Source organism: Paramisgurnus dabryanus, chromosome 6 (assembly GCF_030506205.2).
Source record: "Paramisgurnus dabryanus chromosome 6, PD_genome_1.1, whole genome shotgun sequence".
Classification (NCBI taxonomy): domain Eukaryota; kingdom Metazoa; phylum Chordata; class Actinopteri; order Cypriniformes; family Cobitidae; genus Paramisgurnus; species Paramisgurnus dabryanus.
This window is the reverse complement of record NC_133342.1, coordinates 22,059,580-22,083,456: the sequence shown is the minus strand read 5'-3', so window position 1 is coordinate 22,083,456 and position 23,877 is coordinate 22,059,580. Positions and strand designations below refer to the sequence as shown.

The 23,877-nt window shown below is 37.5% G+C and overlaps 1 protein-coding gene across 1 annotated transcript in view; it reads right to left on the bottom strand.

Moving 5' to 3' along the window:
* Positions 1 to 1,417: 1,417 nt before the first annotated feature.
* The window catches only part of vav3b (vav 3 guanine nucleotide exchange factor b), a 45,654-nt gene continuing 23,194 nt past the window's right edge, over positions 1,418 to 23,877 (bottom strand). Inside the window, exons 15-28 of the mRNA XM_065276088.2 lie at positions 22,159 to 22,268; positions 21,126 to 21,227; positions 20,864 to 20,955; positions 20,518 to 20,540; positions 19,863 to 19,896; positions 15,203 to 15,333; positions 12,893 to 12,958; positions 11,338 to 11,372; positions 11,132 to 11,248; positions 10,537 to 10,624; positions 9,868 to 9,976; positions 6,417 to 6,497; positions 4,490 to 4,638; positions 1,418 to 4,015 (exon numbers count right to left, since the gene is read on the bottom strand). Coding sequence (XP_065132160.1) covers positions 3,974 to 4,015; positions 4,490 to 4,638; positions 6,417 to 6,497; positions 9,868 to 9,976; positions 10,537 to 10,624; positions 11,132 to 11,248; positions 11,338 to 11,372; positions 12,893 to 12,958; positions 15,203 to 15,333; positions 19,863 to 19,896; positions 20,518 to 20,540; positions 20,864 to 20,955; positions 21,126 to 21,227; positions 22,159 to 22,268 — 1,179 coding nt within the window. The 3' untranslated portion in view covers positions 1,418 to 3,973. The remainder of the gene's footprint in view (positions 4,016 to 4,489; positions 4,639 to 6,416; positions 6,498 to 9,867; positions 9,977 to 10,536; positions 10,625 to 11,131; positions 11,249 to 11,337; positions 11,373 to 12,892; positions 12,959 to 15,202; positions 15,334 to 19,862; positions 19,897 to 20,517; positions 20,541 to 20,863; positions 20,956 to 21,125; positions 21,228 to 22,158; positions 22,269 to 23,877) is intronic.

The window sequence follows — 23,877 nt, the reverse complement described above, 5'->3', positions numbered from 1 at the left end:
TGATCTCAGATTTACTCACCTGTTTAGAGAATCCACTTTGCTTCATGGCAGTACAGTATATGTCCCCATGTCTGAGGTTTTTCACTTGTTGTGTGGGATCCACTGGCTTTAGGCTTCTTCAACATTTTGGCAAAATTTAAAAGTCTCTTTTCACCTGTTGTCATCATAAGCATACTGTCTTGAGAGTGCAAGTATTCTTTGCCAATTCCACAATCCATGAGATTGAAGCTCTTCTTTAGAAATGCATTTAAAATTGCACCAAGCATGCATGCAGGGTTCAGATATGTCATGTATCCACACCAGCTGAGGAGCTCGAAAAGTTCCACAAGTAAAGCCAGCAGCTCCTTCAACTTGTATATGTAAGACGTTTATATTCGTGGTTAAATAGTGCTTGTTTATCAATTGTTTTCGCGGTTGTTAGTACGACATACGCCAACAAACGTGCAGTTAACACTGTGCAAACATGGCACAAATATGCTGCGTTCATTACACAATTCCGATATTTGACCACATTTTAGGAAATTAACGTCTGGAAAGCTCTGGTATCCATGTGCACATTCGCGGCAGGTTGATCAGTCCCGATCCAGAACTCAGTAAGACGCGTCATTTGACGTCACGTCAAAGATGCTCTCCGTAATATTAGCGCGAAGCAAAAAAAAAAAAAAAAAAAAATAGCGCGAAGCTAAGATGTGATACTTATTCAAACTCACAAAAATCTTGTAATGATATATTTTTATATTATAAGCGTAACTGTTTGGAGAAAGACTTATTGATCAACTTAGGTTAAATTTCAAAACAAAAATGCAAAAGTGGGCAAATAACAAACCTAACAGCATATTATTTAGAACAGAACTAAAAAATTATGTTGAGACTCTTAAAAATCTTAGAAATAAAAAAGCAAAACGAATGTATACAATTTTTGAAACCTTTTCTTTTATTGATTTATTGTAAAATATCCCCATGTTGTTGTCTATTTTTTATTTATTCTTTCTTTCTTTGATTTGATATATTTGTAGCTATTTTGAATGTTATACTAAGGACATTGTGTATGCAATGTTCTTGTTCTATAATAAAAAATAACGCAGAACAACATTGTGTGTAATGTATAAACAAACTTTAAGGTGCTTTCACAAAAAATTATATCAAGCAGTCTTTATTGCTAAATTCGAACAATAACAGTTGGCGCTGTTTTTGGTGGTGTTACATGTGAATAACTTAAAGGAGCCATGTCACAAGACTTTAAGTTGTAAAATAAATCTTTGGTGTCCCCAGAGTACATATGTAAAATTTTAGCTCAAAATACCACATAGATAATTTATTATAGCATGGGGCGATTTTATTATAATAAGATCCCCTTATGACATCATAAGGGGAGCCAAATTTTAATTACCACATTTTTCATGTGCTTGCAGAGAATGGTTACTGGGTTGTTCTTTTTTCACATTTTCTAGGTTGATAGAAGCACTGGGATGGGGACCCAATTATAGCACTTAGACATGGAAAAAGTCAGATATTCATTTTAGCTGGAGGTGGGAAATAGGTGGTTCTAACTTGGATATTCCCACTTCAGTGTGTTCTCGCCTGTATGGTTCTCGCCATTTTGAAATTATGAGAATACGAGAATATTGAAGACATGAAAATGTAATGCATATCCTTTATAATTTTACTGTACTGTACTGCACATATGAAGATTTTGATATCACAATTTACAGATGTCATGCTTTCTATACTAGCACCATACAGAAATAAGCTGTACAAACTTTATAAAATACTTAGACTGTGTGAAACAAGTGAAAATATTTTCATTTTGATAAAAATTGAAAAAAAAAACACACGACAGATACATATTTACAAGAATTAACAGCAGTGAAAACTAAATAACTAAACATTTATCTGTTTTTTTTCTCACTATATGACTTGGCTTTTCATTAGATTATTTTAACAATTGTTTTACAAGCACTTTGAACAAAGTGTTTTAAACAAAATTTAAAGAGGATAGGATATATTCAGTAAATATGTATATTTGCTGCAAAAACGAATTTTCTTAATCAGTATCTATATCTAGTTCTCATGTACAGTGGAAAATACTGTGTGGTACAATAATGTGAGACCCACATGTACACCCAGAATAACGGATTTAGAAAGATTTGAAAAAAAGAAAACATTATTTTGATGTAAAATGCATGAGAATGTGTAGGTCACTAATCAAATAAACAATTTTGTGGCATACATCCTTTAAACAGAAGGTCATAGTCCCTTGTTGAAGCACACAGGATGATTTTTGGAAGATTCTCGGATTATGCTTGATAATATGCAATATGAGTCTATGCCAGTTTGAAATCATGCTGTCATTTAAAGGTGCCAAAGAATGCACTGAAACAATATATTAATTTGTTCTTTGAAATTTACATAGAAGGAATGTAACTTCATCAAGTGCAAAAATTATCCAGAAACGTTTTTACATGTCTATTTACAACCCTAGGATTTGTCCTTTGATTGAAATGGTCTATTTTTGCCCTGTTAGGAAGGGTCATGAATAATAATGTTGAGCTCTGCTCTGATTGGTTCTGCTTTGCTCTCCCTAAGGCTTATGCCAGTAGCTCACATTAGTAAACAAGTTGGGGCGTACATCTCGACTGTTACATCAAATACATAATGTTATGTTGAGATTGGCCTGTTTTCCAGCAGTCTATTGCATGCACAAGGTTAACAAAAGAATGAGGAAACACACTCGTTTGAAGCTCATCTTATTATAATTCATCTATTCCTAGGTAAATACAGTTTTTATTCTATGGCACCTTTAAACAAAAAGGGAAATGCCACATTCAGAACATTTGGGAAATTCATGTATATTTTTAATTCACATTCATGTTAATATTTAATTATCTTACACAAATGGATATGCAGAAAATATAATTTGTACAAACAGTGAAAAAACTTTAGAACTACACTGCGTGCAAAACACCATTCATTCAAGATAAACAACACTGCACGCAATATACTTCTTAGTAGAGACTGGCATATTTTGTTTCTAGTAGTAAGCACACACCTCAACAAATATATTATTTGTCAGTTTTCTAATAGATGCTTTTTTTGCAGTGTATTGCAGGCTCTGCCCAGTGGCCCTGTTGGAAACACTGCACCATTAACTTCTTTAGTCCTTCAGCTGCATGACAAGAGGGAAAATTGAGGTCTAAAATCAGCATCAACAACATTCTGCTAGTGTTTGGGAGCACCCGAGGTTTAGAGCAGCGACTGATCACAGCACAGCGCTTTAGCCCAGCTGAGATGGATATCGCACTGAACGGCAGGTCTCCTGTCACCGCGTGGTGCTCCGAGCGACCTGATGCTAAGTGTTATCAGAGCTGAAGAGGAGGAGGCAGGGAGGAAGGCTTCATGACAGCACGCCGTTGTGTCTCACGTTCTCACCACAGCCAAACTTTGCAGAGTCAGACTGGCGAATGAATTCATCAATTATAGCACAAGGTGAGCAGAAAGCACTGCATAAAGGTCGTGGAGAGTAGAAAGAAAACGGCCAGCTCAGGGCTTTTCTCTCTGCGTGCCACTCCTGAGTTTATGGGAGGTCCAGCATAGCACAGAAATGGAGTTTAATTTTTAAACAAGCAGAGAGAGGGGGGCCCCAGGCCCTGTGTGAAGATTTCAGGAGGTGACAGGGTGCGCGAGAGGGAGAGAAAGATGTCTGGGTCTGGAGTGAATATGGAGCAGCAAGGGAGCTTCATAACTAATTAAACAGTCAAGGCCAGCAGGACCCCCGATGCATCACGCTGCAGGTTTTAACTGCAGTCCACTTGCTCCCATTAGGCGAGCTTGATAATTGCTTCTTTCCCTCAAAAAGAGTGTATACTTCTCTATTATGTGTATACTTCACCATTATTGAAGCCAACAGGTGGCCCATCACTAACACAGCATATTGAGATAAGGAAATTCCAATACTCCAATGTCCCAGCAGTGGTTATTCATCTTCCTCCACATAGGTAGATGGGAACCACCCTACCTGTAATTTCAAAAGTATATGTTAAAAAGTCTTTCTGTAGTCATTCACAGTGTCATATTTGCCTCATCTTAGATTTAAGGGTTTTGTCTGTTATTTTTGACAATGACATATGCAGAAAAGAGCCATACTGTCATTTTCCGTCATCACCTCCACTTAATCATCTCTCTACATGAACTCCGGCAAATAAAATGATTGAAGAAAATGAAATCTAATAACGCCTAGAGAAAGATTCAGGTGTCCTAGAAAGTCATACGCAGCTCTAGTTTTAAAGAGATGATTGCTATCTAGAGGAATTGTTAAAAGATGGGTTTTATAAATTATGATTGCCTAATATTATAATTTCCCAATCTGTAATGATATGACATAAAACAATAAGAGGCCACAGGAAACCAATGACAAAGCATTACTTGCACCAAAACCTTTAGAGTGGAAGCAGGATTAGAATAACAAAGGTGTATAACTGTTTGTCCTCACCCGGCCATTGACCTCGCCTTTCCACCAACCATTGGTACACTTGATATAAATCTTCACCACGTCACCCACTTGCAGAGAGAGTTCCCGTGTGTCCCTGGAGCTGAAATCGTACCGTGCCAGAGCAATGCCAACCACTCTTGGCGTCAATACTGAAGGAAAGGATTGAGAGTGTGATGCTTTTACAGATGTTTATACACAACAGGTAGGACAAAACAAATGAATGCGCAACAAGATCAGGGGCGTCATGCACCAACTTTTTTTAAGGGGGCACAGTGTGAAAAGCCCACAGAAATTTGTGCATACACAGACATTAAACGAAATATAGAGCTTTCAGTCTTTTCCATGGCACTTATATTTCTAACAATCTGATCTTTCATGTAAAAAAACCCAAAATAAAAGTGTTGACTAACTTTTATATCAAATAAATACTTTTTAATCGGAATAATGACATATTGGTATCATATATACACATCTGAAACGGCATGTTTTATTTTTTCAAGTTTTGATAAATGACTTGTTTAATTGTGTCAGTAATGCATTTTGCACAACAACTGCATTATCCTATAAAATTTGTGTAAATTGTGTAAATCCATTAAGTATATAAACAATGAAAATGACATAAGCTATAGCCACGTGATTGATTTGAACTCTTTCACCGCCATTGACGAGATATCTCGTCAATTAAGAGAAAACACTTCCCCGCCAATGACGAGATTTTCCGTCTTTCCGCAATACCGCTATTATCCACCACGTGGCGCACTTCCGCAACTTATACAACCCGGAAGTAGCACCTCACGTGAAAGAGAAAGAACTCCATGTATGTTTTAAAGATCGCTCTGCATCTGATCTCTATCAAAAGTCCTTCGCAAAAATTGAATTATCTCAGCTTTTTGCTCAAAATTCAGTGTTTTTGAAGAAACCTACCCATGTTTGAGAGGTGATTACAAGAGAACTAATGAAGGTTTTTTTTTGAAAGCAGAGGGTCTGTTCTTTCATCTGATATATTGTTTGTTTATATATTTAAAGAAGAACATTTTCTGGAAGGCATTAAACTTTTGTGAAAATCATGAAAAATGCTGGTGCTGGCTGGCAACTTTTTTTTAAAAATGCTGGCGGGGAAAGAGTTAATGTTCAATAATGATTTAAAAAAATATGTTTATATAAAATTATTAGAGTAATGCATTATTGCATCAAATTTTACCTCATATGTGAGGATTCTGCGCCCCCGTGAACTCTGGGGAACTTTGGCATTGTACCAAGATGAATCAAGAAATCTACTAATATAACGTCGAGATGGTCACATTTTAAACCATACATTTTCTATTCAAAGGAGGTTAACTGCACATTACCGTACTGGGGTTTAGAAATGTTGTGAGTGAATCTTACACGTTTTAATTCCTCATATAGCAAAACGCAGCAGCAACAGTAAATGACGTTGATGACGTCTGCAGCGCCTGCCACCAGAGTAAAGTAATGTAACACAATCAAAACGGCGAAAATGTCAGAAAAATGACAAGGATGCAGCACAGAATAAATAATATTGTGCATATTAAACAGATTAAAAGTCAAATAACAGTTTAATGGACGCTTCTTTGATTTTGAGGTTGCATGCAAAATCCATTTGGCTTAAAAAAAACAAGGGGGCACATAACTCCTCAGTTTGAATGGGCATGACGCCTCTGAACAAGATGCAGGGCATGTGATTGGATATTTGGGACAAATGACAGGAAACAAACTGCATGGCACGGCATCGTACTTAAACATTCATACAAAACGTCAATACACATCCACTCACTCCCCAATTCTACCTAGTTTCCTCGGAAAGCATACATGCATTGTATATAAAGACAACACTGAAAAACACAAGGAGAAGACTCTAGAATGTCTGGAAGGGGTAATGAATAAAACAGGTGGCTGAAAGCTGTACCTGACCAGAAGGGTGAGGGGGAGGGAGGAACAAAACTGTAGCTGGTGGGACTCAAAATGGAAAGCCCACACAGTACTGGAGCTTAGGATCCAAGCAGTGGCAGAGTGAAAAAAAAACAAGGAACACAAAAACCCAGAGAACGTAACTGAGAAACATTTCACATAACAGAGAGAGAAAAGCTGCAAAGAAGATCAATCCTAAAAACTCTATAAAGCTTTGGACTATAGTGAACACTTTATCCTGAAAGATAGTAGTCTTAAGATATCTGGAGGGCACAGGGTATAAATAAACAATGAATATAAATGAGTTGGATATATTTGTTAAAGAGACACAATCTTTACTTTTGGGTAAACTATCCCTTTAAATTGCAAGACTTTTTTTGATGTACCTTTTGCCCTACATGTTCTGGCAGCGCTTGCCAAGACCACACAAATGCATGGTGTACTTGGTCCTGTCACTAACCCAGCTGTCATACCACTTATACAGCGAAGAAGTCCTGTTACCATCTGAAAACCCATCTGAGCATCCAGAGTTTTATTATATGTAAACTAGCAAACGTCAAATTCACAATATGTTTGTCTGCCTGCTTTGCATCTCCTCTGGGAGAACCAAGTGTTAGACAATGAGCCAACAATTTTTTTCCTGTGACAGTCAGTCACCAACACAATGAAAGTAATGTAAAACAAACCGCCCGCAGAAATCATGTAGCTAATCACAAGCTCGATATCGTCAGCGGGATCATACAATGGAATTGAAATCGACGTCATAGCCGTTTTGTAAAGAACTTCTCCCCCACATGCAACCCTGATATCCCCCTTTGTGTTCATCATGTTTAGCAGACAGATGTGTCACACCACCCACACGTCGACAGATCTGTCGCTGTATTCGTGTGTGTTTTGGTTAGGGGCACATCAGTGAGAGCGATGTCCCAAGATGCATTGCGGGCCTGTATTTTCTGATGATGTTTGTAAAAAAAGCTGTGTGTAAACATCTCTAACAAGCCGATGATACCAAGCAAAAGAAAGGACAAACAGAAAAGTGAAATTCCCAATTCACATCCCTCCTCAATCCTCAGTATCTGTTCTCTGCGGCAATGGAGCTGTGCTTTCTCTCTAAGCCTTTTCAACCTGACACTTCTCTCTGTTCAAAGCTAACTTTTTCTACGTTTTCCCCTAACTGTCCTTTTTTCCTTGGTACGGGGAGTTTTTTTCTGAAATAGAAAAGCAGTCAAGTGCTCTGGAACGCTATCACAGGTCCCCACAGGTGAGTGGGAGCTTAGCATCCATCATGGCTTTTTTCCTGTAACTCAAAGCAAACTGTCATGTCGCGTCAGAGAGATTGCCGGTGCTACTTGAGCGCAGCGCCAGTGTCTTGTTTAGCAGAGTCTTTTCGCATGGCCTGCAGCGACCGTGGCATAGCCAAACACAAACAGCCATTTTACTGCTGCCAGGTGCTGCGAGTACAGGGCCCAGTTTGCAGCATCTGTCTGTTTCCATCCTGGGCAATGAGAACTGGAGCACTGGTGTATGTTTATTCACCATGAAAGCAACAACACAGATTACACAGATGTGCTGGATGAAAAAAGCTCATAGCTCATGAATACTGATTGCGATGCACAAAAAATTAAATGTAGTATTTTTTAGTCTGAAATTGCATGACTGGAATAAACAATTACATTATGATTGAAAATTCCTAATTCAAATCACAAAAAATAACTGCTGTATATTAAAGAGCACCTCTTTCATTGCTTAAAAACATTTTGTGTATTTGGTACAAGGGTCAATGACCTGACGTTAATTATTTTGTGTCCGCGTGGTTCAATTAAATGTAAAAGGGTTAAAATTCAAAATAAATTTGCATACTCTTTTTTGAGGACCAACTCAAAAATTTCTGGTTTAATTTCATTTTAAAAGAATATTCGGGGGATAATTGCAAAAATGTCAATGTGGTGTAGCTGTGTCAATTGGTGTAACTAGTATTTTTTTAAATGAAAATATTAAAAAATTCATAAAAAATGTGGAAATAAATAATAAAAATTTTACATAATTTGTCAAAGATTATTTAGAAAACAGAGCTGTTTTCAGCATATGTCAGGACAAATGCATTAAAATTTTACATTTAGAAATAACTAATAAAATGATATTTTAAAATGTTTTTTTTTTTTTGATGATTACGTTTACATGCCATCAAGGTGGATAAAATATTTAATATTTCTCATTTTTTGGTGCAATTGGCAGTTACACCATTTGACATTTTCAGGTCAATTCAGTCTTAACTTTCTTAAAAATGGTGCAAATGTAAATTTTATAGCATAAAATTAACATAAATACACTATGTGCCTTAAAGTAAACCTAATGTGTGCTTTTTAAAACAAGTTTTTTAACAAGATTTTTGAATTTCTCATCTTGCCAAACCGCTTTTGTCACTGACCCATGTGTTTGTGTGGTTTATGGTTAAAAAAACACATTATTGAAAATAATGTTTTTGAAAGATTCACAATGCAATGCTAAAAGGAGTTAACTTACACGCTGAAAAATTATAATGTCAATCTTGTCTACATCACCAATCCCAGGAATTAAACTGTTGCCTACAATCTGTGTGTTTGTTGTAGTCCAAGAAAGAGATTTACGTTGGAGACGATAACTCGCATCATCGTTTTACTTTGGGGTTTGTACTTTTGCATATCATTAACATGACAATAGGTGCTCTTTACACGTAGCTGTACGCCAGTGGATGTATATCAAAGGTGAGAAAATAATATGGATGGCCATATTAATGTGTAAATATGTGCCATGTAAATGTGTGCACATACACCCAATATTTCAACTCCACAACAACCATCTAGTCTAGTGTTCACCATTTATATCAAGACTCAGAAGAGGTGTTGGATAAGAAGCTTTCCAAAAAATCAAAATAAAGGAAAGAAGATATTTTGAGGAATGTTTGTAACCAAACCGCTCATGAGCCCCCTTCACTTCCATAGTAGGAAAAAAGAATACTATGGAAGTCAATGGGGCCCATGAATGGTTTGTTTACACACATTCCACAAAATATCTTATTTCATGTTAATCAGAAAAAAAAGTATACATGTTTGTAAAACATGAGAGTGAGAAAATGATAACAGAATTTTCATTTTTGTGTGAACTATCCCTTTAAAGGCGGGGTGCATGATCTCTGAAAGCCAATGTTGACATTTGAAATCAACTATACAAACACGCCCCTACCCCAATAGAATCTGGACCCTCTTTTGATAGACCCGCCCCACACATGCGCAACCCAGGCAACAATGTCAATTAGTACACACTCCCATTACTGCTGATTGGCTACACGTGTGTTTTGGTAGTCGGCCTGACTGCCTTTTTAAAACTGTTTTTCAAAAATCACGCACCCAGCCTTTAAGAGACTAATGATATGATCTGAATTGTGTGTATGGTACTGTACTTACCAGGACCTTTGTATACGAGTCCACTACCAAGCTCTTTATAGGGCATCTGCAGAGTAGTATCTAGAGTACGGAAACCCTCTTTTAGTGAGTTCTGTTTGTAATACTCCACCAAACCCTGGACAGAATCACAGCTCACCTTAACAAACATATTTTATTTGAATGTTTTTATAATGTTTAACTCTTTTAGTACAATGCATACATCAAAGTACCTTTTGACCAATTGCAAAAAAGTGCTCAAATGAACTTGATATATTGCATACTTTATTTGATTACTTTTATCCTTCATACTTTTTTGTTGTTGTCTTATGCATAATCATGTAGCACCATAACATACATCAAAGAACTGTGGTATTACAATAAATTTAGCATTGATGCAACTTTAAAACCATTGGTTGTTAAATGAAACAAGGTTGTTGTGGTATTGATGACTCTGATGGATTAATAGCTGCAACCACTTTGTCAGGCCCTTCTGGTCAACACGTTATTAAGTATGCAAATTATATACAAAACTATGCAAATCAGCAAAGGCTCTGGTTCGCTGTAGAAAGCAGGTCTTTGCAGCACAGTTAGTGAGACACTGAATTATAGTACCCTACATATGCATTCATAGAGTTATGATAAATACAACAGATAAAGATGAAACCCATTGCTGCAGTGTAACTAAAACCTACTTACTAATACGGTCTTGAATGTCCTGCTTTCAGCAATGTAGAAACAGCCTTCCTTAGTCAGAATCTTAATGTGTTTCACATTGTTGTTGTACCTGTGGATTGCAAAGATTTTAACTTTTCACACAGTTTTGTTTTTTGTCAGTCACAACGTTATACTGCTAGACATCAGCTGTCTCTACAGCATTCTAGAGAATTGGGAGGCACATGTCCCATAACATAAAAGTGCTGGAGCGGCGTATTAACTCTTTGACCACAAAAGATTCACGTGTTTTACAACAACTTTCTATCTGGTTCAAGCATACGACATGCAACTGTAAAACGTAAAGTGGTAGAGAAAATAACGCCTAAACCACACAAAGCACGATTCGCAAAGAAAACTCCCCACCCATGTGTTAAGTTACACACTGAGCCGTATGCAAATGATGTAATGCATTATGCATTGAGATGCACAGTGGGTAATACATTAAAACTTAAGCTTTGCTGCAAAAGGACGCTCCTGGCATGCAAGGACCCCATCAGCCATCCGTCACACCAATTTCATGCTCAAAAAACACACTCTTCCTCACACATTCATGAAGCCGGATAATAGCGAGACGTACTTGATACTGATGGCAAATTCTTTGCACTCCCGTCTCCTGTATCTCACCAGGTAGGTGCTGTTCTCCCTTTTCATAAGTTCGGCCTCTGCATGGTGCCTCTCCATTGGTCCGGCAAACCTGTATAGGCCAATGTACGTGTAGGTGACGCCAAAACAATGCTTACCATGTGCAGCCAGACTCATTACACAAGAATTGGTGTGACTTACCACGGTTGGGATGAATAGTCAGCTGTCCTGGGTACCTAAAAATGAGGAATATCTTAAACAATGGTCACTTCTTTAGCACAGCACTAAGACCCTTATACAGCATACTATTGAATAATTACACTCACCTAAAGGACTATTAGGAACCCCAGACTAATACTGTGTTTCGCCTTCAGAACTGCCTTAATTCTACATGGCATTGATTCAACAAGGTGCTGAAAGCATTCTTTAGAAATATTGGCCCATATTTATAGGATAGTATCTTGCAGTTGATGGAGATTTGTGGGATGCACATCCAGGGAACGAAGCTCCCGTTCCACCACATCCCAAAAATGCTCTATTGGGTTGAGATCTGGTGACTGTGGGGGCCATTTTAGTACAGTGAACTCATTGTCATGTTCAAGAAACCAATGTGAAATGATTCAAGCTTTGTGACATGGTGCATTATCCTGCTGGAAGTAGCCATCAGAGGACGGGTACATGGTTTTCATAAAGGGATGGACATGGTTAGAAACAATGCTCAGGTAGGCTGTGGCATTTAAATGATGCCCAATTGGCACTAAGGGGCCTAAAGTGTGCCAAGAAAACATCCCCCACACCATTACACCACCACCACCAGCCTGCACAGTGGTAACAAGGCATGATGGATCCATGTTCTCATTCTGTTTATGCCTAATTCTGACTCTACCATCTGAATGTCTCAACAGAAATTGAGACTCATCAGACCAGGCAACATTTTCCAGTCTTCAACTGTCCAATTTTGGTGAGCTAATGCAAATTGTAGCCTCTTTTTTCTATTTGAAGTAGAGATGAGTGGTACCCGGTGGGGTCTTTGCTGTTGTAGCCCATCCGCCTCAAGGTTGTGCGTGTTATGGCTTCACAAATGCTTTGCTGCATACCTCGGTTGTAACAGGTGTTTATTTCAGTCAAAGTTGCTCTTCATTCAGCCAATTCTCCTCTGACCGCTAACAAAGCATTTCCACCCACAGGACTGCCACATACTGGATGTTTTTCCATTTACACACCATTCTTAGTAAACCCTAGAAATGGTTGTGCGTGAAAATCCCAGTAACTGAGCAAATTGTGAAATACTCAGACCGGCCCGTCTGGCACCAACAAACCATGCCACGCTCAAAATTGTTAAAATTACCTTTCTTTGTCATTCTGACATTCAGTTTGGAGTTCAGGAGATTGTCTTGACCACACCCCTAAATGCATTGAAGCAACTGCCATGTGATTGGTTGATTAGATAATCGCATTAATGAGAAATTGAACAGGTGTTCCTAATAATCCTTTAGGTGAGTGTATATAGTATATTTCAATCTTTGACATGGCTTTACTCAGTCAGGAGTAAAGATTTCCAGCATATATTTTCACAGAATGCTCTTCACATTAAATAGGATGATTTTATGTACCGCAGTAAACCACAAAAAAAATACTGTGACTGGGTTTTCACAGACTAGGTTACATATACTGTATAATAGTGCATAAAGCGGTAACTCTTTGGATTAAGCAGCATTAAAATAATCATGCAAACCATTTAAATACACATACTTACACATGGACACGGCTTGACAGCATCACTTGGAAAGAAGCCGGTCTCTCGTGTCTTCAGAATCTTGCCCTGCCAGGATGCATGTTTGTTAATCGCATTATATTTGCCTTGGGGTGATGCTCCCATCCCCTTTCCTTTAATAAATCTAAGACAATTAGCTCACAACAAGCAGTGAATCTCATTTAAAGCCACACTTAATTACTGTTCATACCCTGCCCATGGTTACGCATCAGAATGAAAGCATCATCTAACCCTGTATAATCACAGCGCTTTCATAACTCATGAATCATGGCGCTCATTGAAAAATAAGCCATTGTTGGATATTGCTGCTCTGAGCACATTTGGATTTATGAATTACATTAGACCTGAAATCTGTATAATGTCCTCGTGCATTGAGCAATCGCAGGCTGCGCGCCAGTTTAAAAATGGGCTCATTTCTTGCATGGCTTCAGCCCCAATTACCTATATATTTTTAGACAAAAACAGACAATCCCCCCTAACTCAGTATGGAACAACAGCTGGGCGGTCATTATACACTGTGAATGTGGTGGAGCCAGATGCCAGATTTTAGCAGCTTGTGATTGATTGCAAGTTTGGCTGAAGGTTTGATCGAGGGTGTAATGAGTTCGAATTTGTCTCTTCTACTGAAAAAATTCTCTGCTTCATTTAAGATCCTTTTTAACAAGTATGAAATGAATTTCAGAAAAAATGCATCTCTATCACAAATTAGATTGGACCCCCAAAGTTGAACTGTATTCATGATTTATTCGCCTTAATAATGTTTCACGTAGCTTTCGAAAGCCCTTTATATTTGTTACGCCACCGATAAGCGTATGATAAAGATTAAACTTATTACCCCATTAAAGTAAACACTTGGCAGCCTAAAGGATCAAATGAAATTACAGTGATCGATTGCACTGTTCTGGCAACAGGACAGAGATAATTGTCTTCCAGTAACATGGGAGATGGATGCTCAGTGTTCTGTAATTCCATTCTTTGGCGTCATGGGACCCCGAAGATTTAGTAGCCTTATTAACAGTTAAGTGGCGTTTCACACAAGATAAAATAAACCAGTGATGTGCATTATCATTCAACAGCAGAGCTCCTCGCTCCCCTCCGTGACCCGCCCGGTCCGTGAGAAACCACGGCTGACACGCATGTCTAGCCGCTGCCTGTCGCAGTCTGTTGGCTTTGTGGATCTCTTGGCATCCATTTCTGTGCTGTAGATTTTTGGATACCTCTGTGTGTGCTATCAGACAGAAATGGCCCAGCATAAAGCATGGGAAGTCTCGCTAAGTGTCTATTCCCCGTCGAGCTGTTTGAGGCGCGCCGGCCAGATTGGAACGACACTGGGAGGAAGATGAGGTTTTAGTGCCACCATAAACCAGGGAGAAAAAGACCCACAATGGCCTGGCACGTGGCAGAAATAAATAAAAAAGGAACGATCTGTGACAATAAGCTCGAGATGAAACTGCTACGCCCAAACGTGCGACTATGCCCTACAGTCACTATATATGACAGCTCATTTGATTTCACACAAGTGCACATTAGAAAGCAGGAAAATGTGAACATCTAGTGTTCTCGCACTATTTAATTTGCATTATGATGGATATGTATATTTACTACTATACGCACTAAAAAGAAATGTACAGATAGTGCATATTAGCCAAGTTTGATATTAAGTATATAATCAAGTAGTTAAACATTCAAAAATGACATTTAATGTGAGTGTGGGTCAACTTGCCAAGAATTTCCTACTGAAAAATTCAGCTAAGACCACCATAAGCTGGTTTTAGCTGGTCTTCCAGTTTGGTTTTAGCTGGTTTTGCTGGTGTAGCAAGCTGGTCTAGCTGTGTATTGGTCACTTTTTAAGCTGGTCTAGCTGGACTTAGCTGGTCAGGCTGGAAGACCAGCTGACCTACCAGCATGACCAGCTTTGCCAGACTGGGAGGATCAGCTTAAACCAGCTAGTGCCACCTTAAACCAGCTAAAACCAGCTGCCAGCTTATGCTGGTCTCACCAAGCTTCTAAAAAAAAGAATTCCTTAATATCGAAAAATCCAGGTATGTAAACGTGTACACTGCAGGGGTTTCACTTCTATGGCCATTATATAGCTATCATGAAATAATAATTGAAAATCATACTGTCTAAAAGACCGACAACCTATTTGCAATGCTAATAGCGTCTAAACTGGTTACTGCATTATCTTTATATTTGAAATATCCCAACCTGTATCTGAATAAAGCCAATATGTGTGCTGTTTGCTCATAACTAATGAATATGTTGAATACATGCTGCTTTATTAAATCTGACCTGCCACCAGGAACTGTGTGGATCCGCACAGATGACCTCTATGATATCACCTGTCTGAGCACTCAGCGGTGGACCACCCTGAGGACAAGGAACGCCGAAATAATCTTTGATAACCAGCATTTTTGGCAAACCTGAAAAAAGAAACATATAATACACAGAGAAAGATTACAAACCATTAAGCTTAGCACACAGGTGAATAGTGAAGTGTCTATTATAGATAGATAATTTATAATGCAGAAAAATGTTATGACGCGAGTTAACAATGTAAGATATATTATGTTTCAATTCTTCTGTGCATGATTCATCGGTGCCCATTATTTCATCAAAAATAACGATCCAACTCTGAAGCTTACTGTACGTCACCACTCCATTTGTGTCTCAGCCATAGACACACAAAATTAAGTCCCATCCTACTGTATATACATATACATATAAACAGCAAACTACAATGTAAATGGCATAAAATATAGAAATTGGCAATACAGAAAGCAATAGAGCAATTAGGAAAAAATGCCTGCCCTCAAATCTCTCCCCAAAGAAACACAAAACAACTCCCAAACAAGCAGACCCTACACTAATAATAAAACCGCTGGTCTCATACTACACAGAAAATTGTTTACCCATATGCTTATGACACACTTAATAAGAAAATACTCTCATAGCTGCCCCTTATAAACAGCTTATGAAAATTAATTTCCCATCAAACAACACACACCCTCTGACTCTCTTTTGCCACGGCGGTGACGGCGCTATGCTGAAACTCTGTGGGTGGCTTTCAGCTTCAGTTTTATTTAAAAAGAAAGCCCCTCTAGGAGCACTTGTCCAGTTTTCTCATTCACCAAGGACAAAATAAAGTGTCTCTTATACTAAATCACACACCAGACAAATGATAGAGAATGAGATGTCAAATCCTGTGAAGCAGTTTCATTCTCTAGAGCATCTGTTTAATAAGGCTAGAGAACCGAATAAATTCACCCTAAAGCCACAGACTAATGGTGGGGGTTTCTTTAAGCATAAAACGACTTCTCAGGATCCAGTCTATAAACTTGTTGTTTTCTTATACTGCCAGGTGCCCAGCACTTAAAGCGGACCATAAAGTCAGTTGTTTTATATGTTTTGGAGAGGTTTACTGTGTGGTCTATGCCAGTGGCTTGAACAGAATGCTACTAACCCAAGGATGTTAGTTGTTCAAACAGTACATTTATAAGTACTACTTGAATACATTTGTTATTATAATTTAGGATTATTTACATAACTCATAAAGCTCAATTACATTTACATTCATGCCTTTGGCAGAGGCTTTTATCCAAAGCAGCGTTTCCACAGTTAAAAATACAACATTCAGTACTAATATATGGTTTGAGGCCTTAAAGAACTGGGAATTGGTTTTAACAGCTAAAACATGCTATGAGTGCCTGATATACAAAAACTACTTATATACTAGGAAATACCAACGCTATCTCACGAGAATTCGTACATATTTTCTGAGTTGGCTAATTCGTATTAAAACCACATTCATAAGTTTTGTACGATTTACCTTGTCCCCTGTGATGTTAAGGGTTCAGTTTTTTTATGAGAATCGTATGATTTGGCATGATTAACTTTGTATAAATTCATATGAATTAGCCAACTCGTAAAATATGAGTTCAGGCTGGAACTACTAATGCAAGTATAATACTTTGAACATGTGCACGCTTGAGGTATTCAGCCAATCACAACGCACTGGATAATTAGTCCGTTAGAGCACATTATGCTTTTCTGAACGATAAGCTTTGTAAAAATCGACGTGTTTCAGAAAGGTATTAGGAGCAACAAGAATGTAGGGTATGTTAAAAATAATGGTTTTTGAACCTTAAACCGCCTAAATGCATAATGCATTGAATTGCACTGTAAAACCTAAAAGTAAACTGGTTGCATTAGTTTTAAGTACATTTGAGTACTGTGAACTTAAACAAATTGAGTCATATGCAGTTATGCACTTATATTTAAGTTCACACTACTTAAATATACGTGCATAATTGCACATGACTCAAGTTCACAGTACTTAAATTTATGTGTTTTAAAACTTAAATGGTCTAATGCAACCGGTTTGCTTAAATGGTTTGAGTTAAGTTAACTGCTAGGTTTTCCAGTGTACACCAAATACATTAAATAATGTTTTTTAGCAACGTCATTATAACCTTTTTAACATGACAAATAATTGATGCGTTTTTTTAATTAGTCATCATTAAAAATTATACAACAGTAAAATGAGAATGGCAATTTTGTGCCGCATTTCCTCTTCTCAAGTTTTCTATCAAAACGTACACACCCATTTCAGCCTCCAGAGCGCCCGAACACCTCTTCAGCACATCAGGAATGATATTTACTCCCAGAAGAGCACAAGCAAACTGCAGCAATTTTAAAAATCACCACATGTTTAAGCTGAGCACGAAGTTTTCATATTCTGAAAATAAAATGATGTGGCCATGTTTTCCCAAGAAAATGAGTTGCTCCCCTGACTGTTTACATGTAATAGTTCCAAAATGACAACCCCAACAAGGTTGTTTTAGAAAACAACAGTGTGCTGACATTTTTTTTTGGTCATGCAGATGAACTTGGTGTTCACGTCTTTCATGCTTTGATCATTTGATTTTATTTGATTTTCATTTAAAAGAATAGTTTACCTAGAGATGAAAATTATCTTTCATAATTTACTCAAGTTGTTCTAAACCTGTATACAAGTTTCTTTATTCTGCATAAAACAAAAGGAATAAATTATGATAAACGTATTTGTTTATCATAATTTATTCCTTTTGTGTTATGCAGAATAAAGAAACTTGGAAGTCAAATGGTACCGTCAATCGTGAAAGTGACAAGCTTATGCATACTTAAAATGTGACCTCTGCATTTAACCCATCCTTAGTGAGAAGAAAACACATGCACTGCAAGTCGTGAACACAGACACACCCAGAGCAGTGGGCAGCTAGCCCAGCGCCCGGGGAGCAATTAGGGTAAGATGCCTCGCTCAAGGGCAATACAGATGCATCCCGCAAGCCGTGAGCCTCAATTCCGCAACTCTCAGGTTATAAGCCCGACGCTCTAACCACTACAACTGCCCCTGCAATTGTTTGGTTATCATCGAAATATCATCTTTCGTGTTCAACAGGATAAACTTAAAGGACAAGTTCGATATTTTACACTTAAAGTCCTGTTTTCAGATTGTTTATGATGAAATAGAACGGTTTTGACTGAAATTTGGACATATGTGGCTGCCCCGAGAATTTTTGGGTGTTTGTGTTTCACCTCCCACCTTTACAATGGGTTTAATGGTGCACTGGAACAATCCTTCTTAAAATGCATTAAACTTTCGTTTACAAAGACGTGAAACTCACCGAGTGGTCAGGGGTGTTCACTGGTATGCTCACACAAAAATCGCTGCAAAATACGCATTCCAACAGGTTTAATCGTAGTTTTTGCCAACTCCATTGACTTGTATTAGATGTGCTGTGAGGTACGGTATTACTCCACGCCGGGAACTTTGTTTCTATTCTTGCAATTGGCAATGGCGGATTAGCGCCACCACCTGGGCTGGAGTGTCTATTATTCAAGCCCTAAGCGGAAGAATAAACGGGTGTGAGGCGTTTGGAAAAAAAGGACCACAAGTTAACAACGAATTCTAAAACAGCTGTTGGAAAGCATCTTTTGCAGCGATTTTTGTGTGAGCATATCAGTGAACACCCCTGACCACTCGGTGAGTTTCATTTTAGGAAGGATTGTTCCAGTGCACCATTAAACCCATTGTAGATGTGTGAGGTGAAACACAAACACCCGGAAATTCTCGGGGCAGCTGCATATGTCGAAATTTCAGTCAAAACCGTTCTATTTCATCATAAACAATCTGAAAACAGGGCTTTAAGTGTAAAATACCGTACTTGTCCTTTAAATTATAAACAATGCAATGTCACTTTAATTGAGCGTGAGCAGCCCAGCAAAAAGAGCCGACGCCGAAACGACACCAGCACTGCTGCTTAAGCGACGCTCCTGCCACGCGATCACGCGCTGCTCACGCATGCTCTAACTTTTTAACATGGGCACCGAAAAAAACACGCGCCGCTTACGCACTGCTCACGCTTGCAGTGTGAAACCCCCGTTACAATAACACCACTGCTTTAACCTGCTGCAAACATGCACAGAAGCCCGAGGGCCAACACTTTTCCCTCAAGGCTTTACTAGTAAACCTTTTAAACCATTGCTGTCTATCATTTAAATGTCAAAAATAAAGCTCACACCATGCTTAACTCACTAGACTGAAAACAGTATTTGTTATAAAAGGTAATTAAATTGAGCTGTCATAGCCTGCCAATATTAAATATTATGAAATTATTATGGAAATGTTATGGAAAGAACCTTTCCTCATCAATATTCTGAGAGCACTGTGCATTATCACCTGGGGTGGCCACATAAATCTCCACCATTTACAGTAATTCAAAGGATTCACACATATACACGGTTCGCAGCATTTAGCAACCAGATGAAGCTTAATACACAACCGTAATTGATGTTGAAGAATAAAAGACTGGTTGTGTTCAGTACAATAAATGTTTAAAAACCATTCACAACTCATTTATGCGTGTAAATGACTGAGCTAGTTGCAAATGATAATAAGAAAGAGTCTTACCTGGGTCTTCTTGGTGCATAGGTGTAGTGCGTCTCTATAAAATAAAAGAGAATAGAGTTTAATACTATATTCATTATGTGCAAAAAGAGTTCCTGAATGTAATTTATAAACTGGCAAAACTTTTATAAACTTTTATTGCTATATAACAAAGTACCTCTTGGTGGAGAGAGACAGAGCAGTTACAGTACAGTATATATAACTCTTACTTAGCAAAGGTCATTGGTTTGATTCCAAGGGATCACAAACGCTGCTTAAAAAACTGTATAATTTAAATGCACTTTAAGTTGCTTTGGTTTAAAAATTGTCTGCCAAATGCATAAATATTAGAATGTTTTATTTAAAATGTACAGTGTCATATTATTGTATTCAGATGCTTTGTTATCATGCTGAAAATAATCAGGTACAGGTTCACATATTTGAACATTGCATTTCCATTTTACTTAATGCATTTTAATGTGGAAGAGAAAAACATTCAGCCGAACAAACCTAATATCATTTTATTGAATGCATACTTCATACTGTCAGAACAGTAAACATAAGTACACTTAAACAAAATGCATACCAGCAAAGCCCAACACAGTATAACACCACCCCCAATGGAGACTTATAAGATCAATTGTTTGGATTTAGATGTTCAAGTTTTGTTCTGTCTTACCTTAGCTTTCTGAACAACAGCACCTTAAATTATAAGAAAATAAAGGATTCATTTAAAACTAGGAGCAAAATAAAGGCTATACATAATACAAATCAAAAGTCTTTTAATTGTGATTTTATTGTGAAATGTGAAATATAAAAAGTGACCCAATCTGTAAAACCCAGCTCATACAACATAATGTAAAGAAAATATTTGAAAATATAACTTTGATATCTTTAATAATTACTGAGTTTGGCAATGGTTAAAAATCCCACTTTGATGCTCCTGGTCTTATAGTTAGAAAAAACTTTATCCTGGATTTTAAAGATTGGGTCACAAATGTCAACCTGGTTTTATTGATCTTTACCTGCCCATCCACAGACTCCCAGACTTCCCAGGCAGCCCTTATGAGCCCCTATACCACACGTAGGACACAGGTATCCCTGGTTAAAGATTCCCCTGAAAATATGTCAACACATGAAACCAAAATGCACTTCACAAGCGATTTAACCCCATGTTGATTGTTTGAGTGGTTAATATTGGATTAACTTTACTGTGCACTGTAATTTGCAATTTTCCAACATACAATCAAAATCAGCAGAGGTCTCAGAAGCAGAGTAACAGCTCACCTGAGAAGCATACGACAGGAGCTGCAAGTGGTGGCCCTCTCAAAAGTGTGCATCCTAAATCGGTGGGAGTTAAAGTTAGCGTTCTCAGGCCGAATATTGGATCTGCAAGAAAATATGGAAAATATAAAGATATCTGCTTGGAGCATTAGCACATATATACAAATTGTTTGAGTTAAACTGCCCGTTTAAGAGGCCACGGTAAACCAAAGCCGAATTTTGTGGCCCGCGATAACTGAACTAGACCTTCTGATGCAGGGCACGAATCAGAGCAGCGGGGAAGCTCTTTACCAGAATGACTTTAAGATTGATTCCTGCATCAAGTGAGCCGCGTGCATGCGGCAGGTGTAATTTGTTGTTCGAATGTGCCCTTCAGATCATCACAGTCAACCGCACGTATGCATTCACGTACAGACACACATTTTTAAAGGGTGACATTAAAATCAAGCAGGAGAGGAAACGTATCATTACTAACTCTCAGCATGAGGGATAAAATCTTCACTTTAATCTACACAATTTCCAATTCAGAACTCTCGTTACGTTTCCACTTTATCCCTTGTTTCATTTCCTCCAAAGCAAATTCCCTTGCAAATATGCACCATGAAATCTTAACAGCATTCCTATCCTATCTCATGTTATAGTGTACATGCAAAGCCAGCTGTGTTATCAAATGACATTAATATGTGAAGTCATTTTTGTGATTTCATGTTGTCTACATAAAATCATCCTGCATAATGTAAAGAACATCCTGTGAAAATATAACTTTGATATCCTTAACATTGACTGTTTAAGGCCACATCAAACATTAAAATAAATGACAATGATATCAAACTTTAAGACTCTTAATTTCATAATTACACTACAAGACTTTAGCCTGGATTTAATATAATCTTACTGACAATAAGACCTCAGCAGTCTGGCAAACTACAAAATACCAATGATTATCTACTGTAAGTAATGCTCAGAATGGTGCATAAGGCCAGCCAATAAAACCAAGAGCATGGGTTTGTATGAGCCTTTTAAGTTTAAAACTCACATGGCCATCTCAAACTGATCCATCCATTTCTTCTTCAGTTCTCTGGTTTTAAACAGGAACTCAAAGCCGGACTGCCCCTGCTGGTGGGTGAGGTAGAACCCATAGCACCACTGCCAAAAACCACAGGACAGACAGAAAAATATATTTTTTTAATAATACAAATAACTTATATATGCATATCTAATCTATTTTGAACAAATACAGCTTGTGTTTTTGAATAATAACAGGTTGTGGTGTTTGGTATAAGGCATGGAAGTGATAAGAGACAAGCGGTCAGTAAGGGAAATGGGAGGTGATTTTATATTACACAGTAACAGTCAACCAGAGGCAACCCTGGTGGAGAGGATACATTCATCACCAACTATACTGAATATACTATTCAGTCAGTGTGTATTTAAAAAAATGAGTGTGTGTGTGTGTGTGTGTGTGTGTGTGTGTGTGTGTGTGTGTGTGTGTGTGTGTGTGTGTGTGTGTGTGTGTGTGTGTGTGTGTGTGTGTGTGTGTGTGTTTAAATCCTAGATACGATCCCATTTAGTATAATGTGTTAAAAGTATTTTGGTAACAACAAAAAACATCATATAATGAGGTCAACATAACATGGAAATGATGGTGACTTCCATGTAAGGGGATCCACGGTGTTTGTAGATAAAAACGTCTCATTCTAAGGTAATAAAAATATGACAGTTCATTATGTAAGGTCTTTATACAACACTGATAATATAGTTATATATATTATATGCTGTTTACGAAAGCTAGGTCTGTCACAGAAGCTCCCTAAATAGGAAGTGTGATTTTTCAGGACATCTATTTTGTATCTAAAAAGATTTTCAACAAATGATGTGTTAAACATTGTATAGTGTGCTAATTGGATTATTATAAACTGTTACAGTCATTTTTAGGAGGTTTATGCATCTGGTTATGTGTGTGTGTGTGTGTGTGTGTGTGTGTGTGTGTGTGTGTGTGTGTGTGTGTGTGTGTTGTATATAGACTGAGCTTGTAAGAGAAGAGAAGGGATAAGATCTATCAGTGTATTAAATGTGTGTATGTTTTGTGAAGAGGGCCAAAAAGACACTTCAAACAGAAAGCCAGCAGGACTTTGCCTGACCAAGGTCTCCTTGAGACATATTTCACCAGACCATCTGTTCAGAAAAAAACCTTCCTTTTGGTGAAAGGCATAGAGAGAAAAAAATATCAAAAGCTTAAAGACATATCCACATTATTTTTACATCTATATCAGCATTGCTGAGTTTAAAAAGAACATCAGAATTGAAAAAGGTAATTTAAGATTGAGATGTCTGTCTATACTAAAAACAACCTACTGTATATTATATACATATGAAGAGTTTGGTTCCAAAACGCAATAAATCCATTTTGACAAATTTTGGTAACGTGTTTTCTATACCAAGAAAGTGTCAAGATGAAAACCACTATTTTCTGTTACAAACTTTCACATGGTATCTTTAGGTTATAATAACATTAATAATTCAAATCCATAACTTGATTTTCAAAGATTTATTATAAAAACGGAGTATTTTTTTCCACAAAATGCAATAAAGTTTTTTTTTCAAAATTCTATAAATCTATTCAATCAATGTATAAATGTGCATTCATCTTTGCCTTTTAATATTCATTTAGTCGAACAGTTGTACACACTGATTAAAAAAATAAACATTAATGGCATTAATCAAAACACTTACTTTGTCATATAACGTTAGTCAT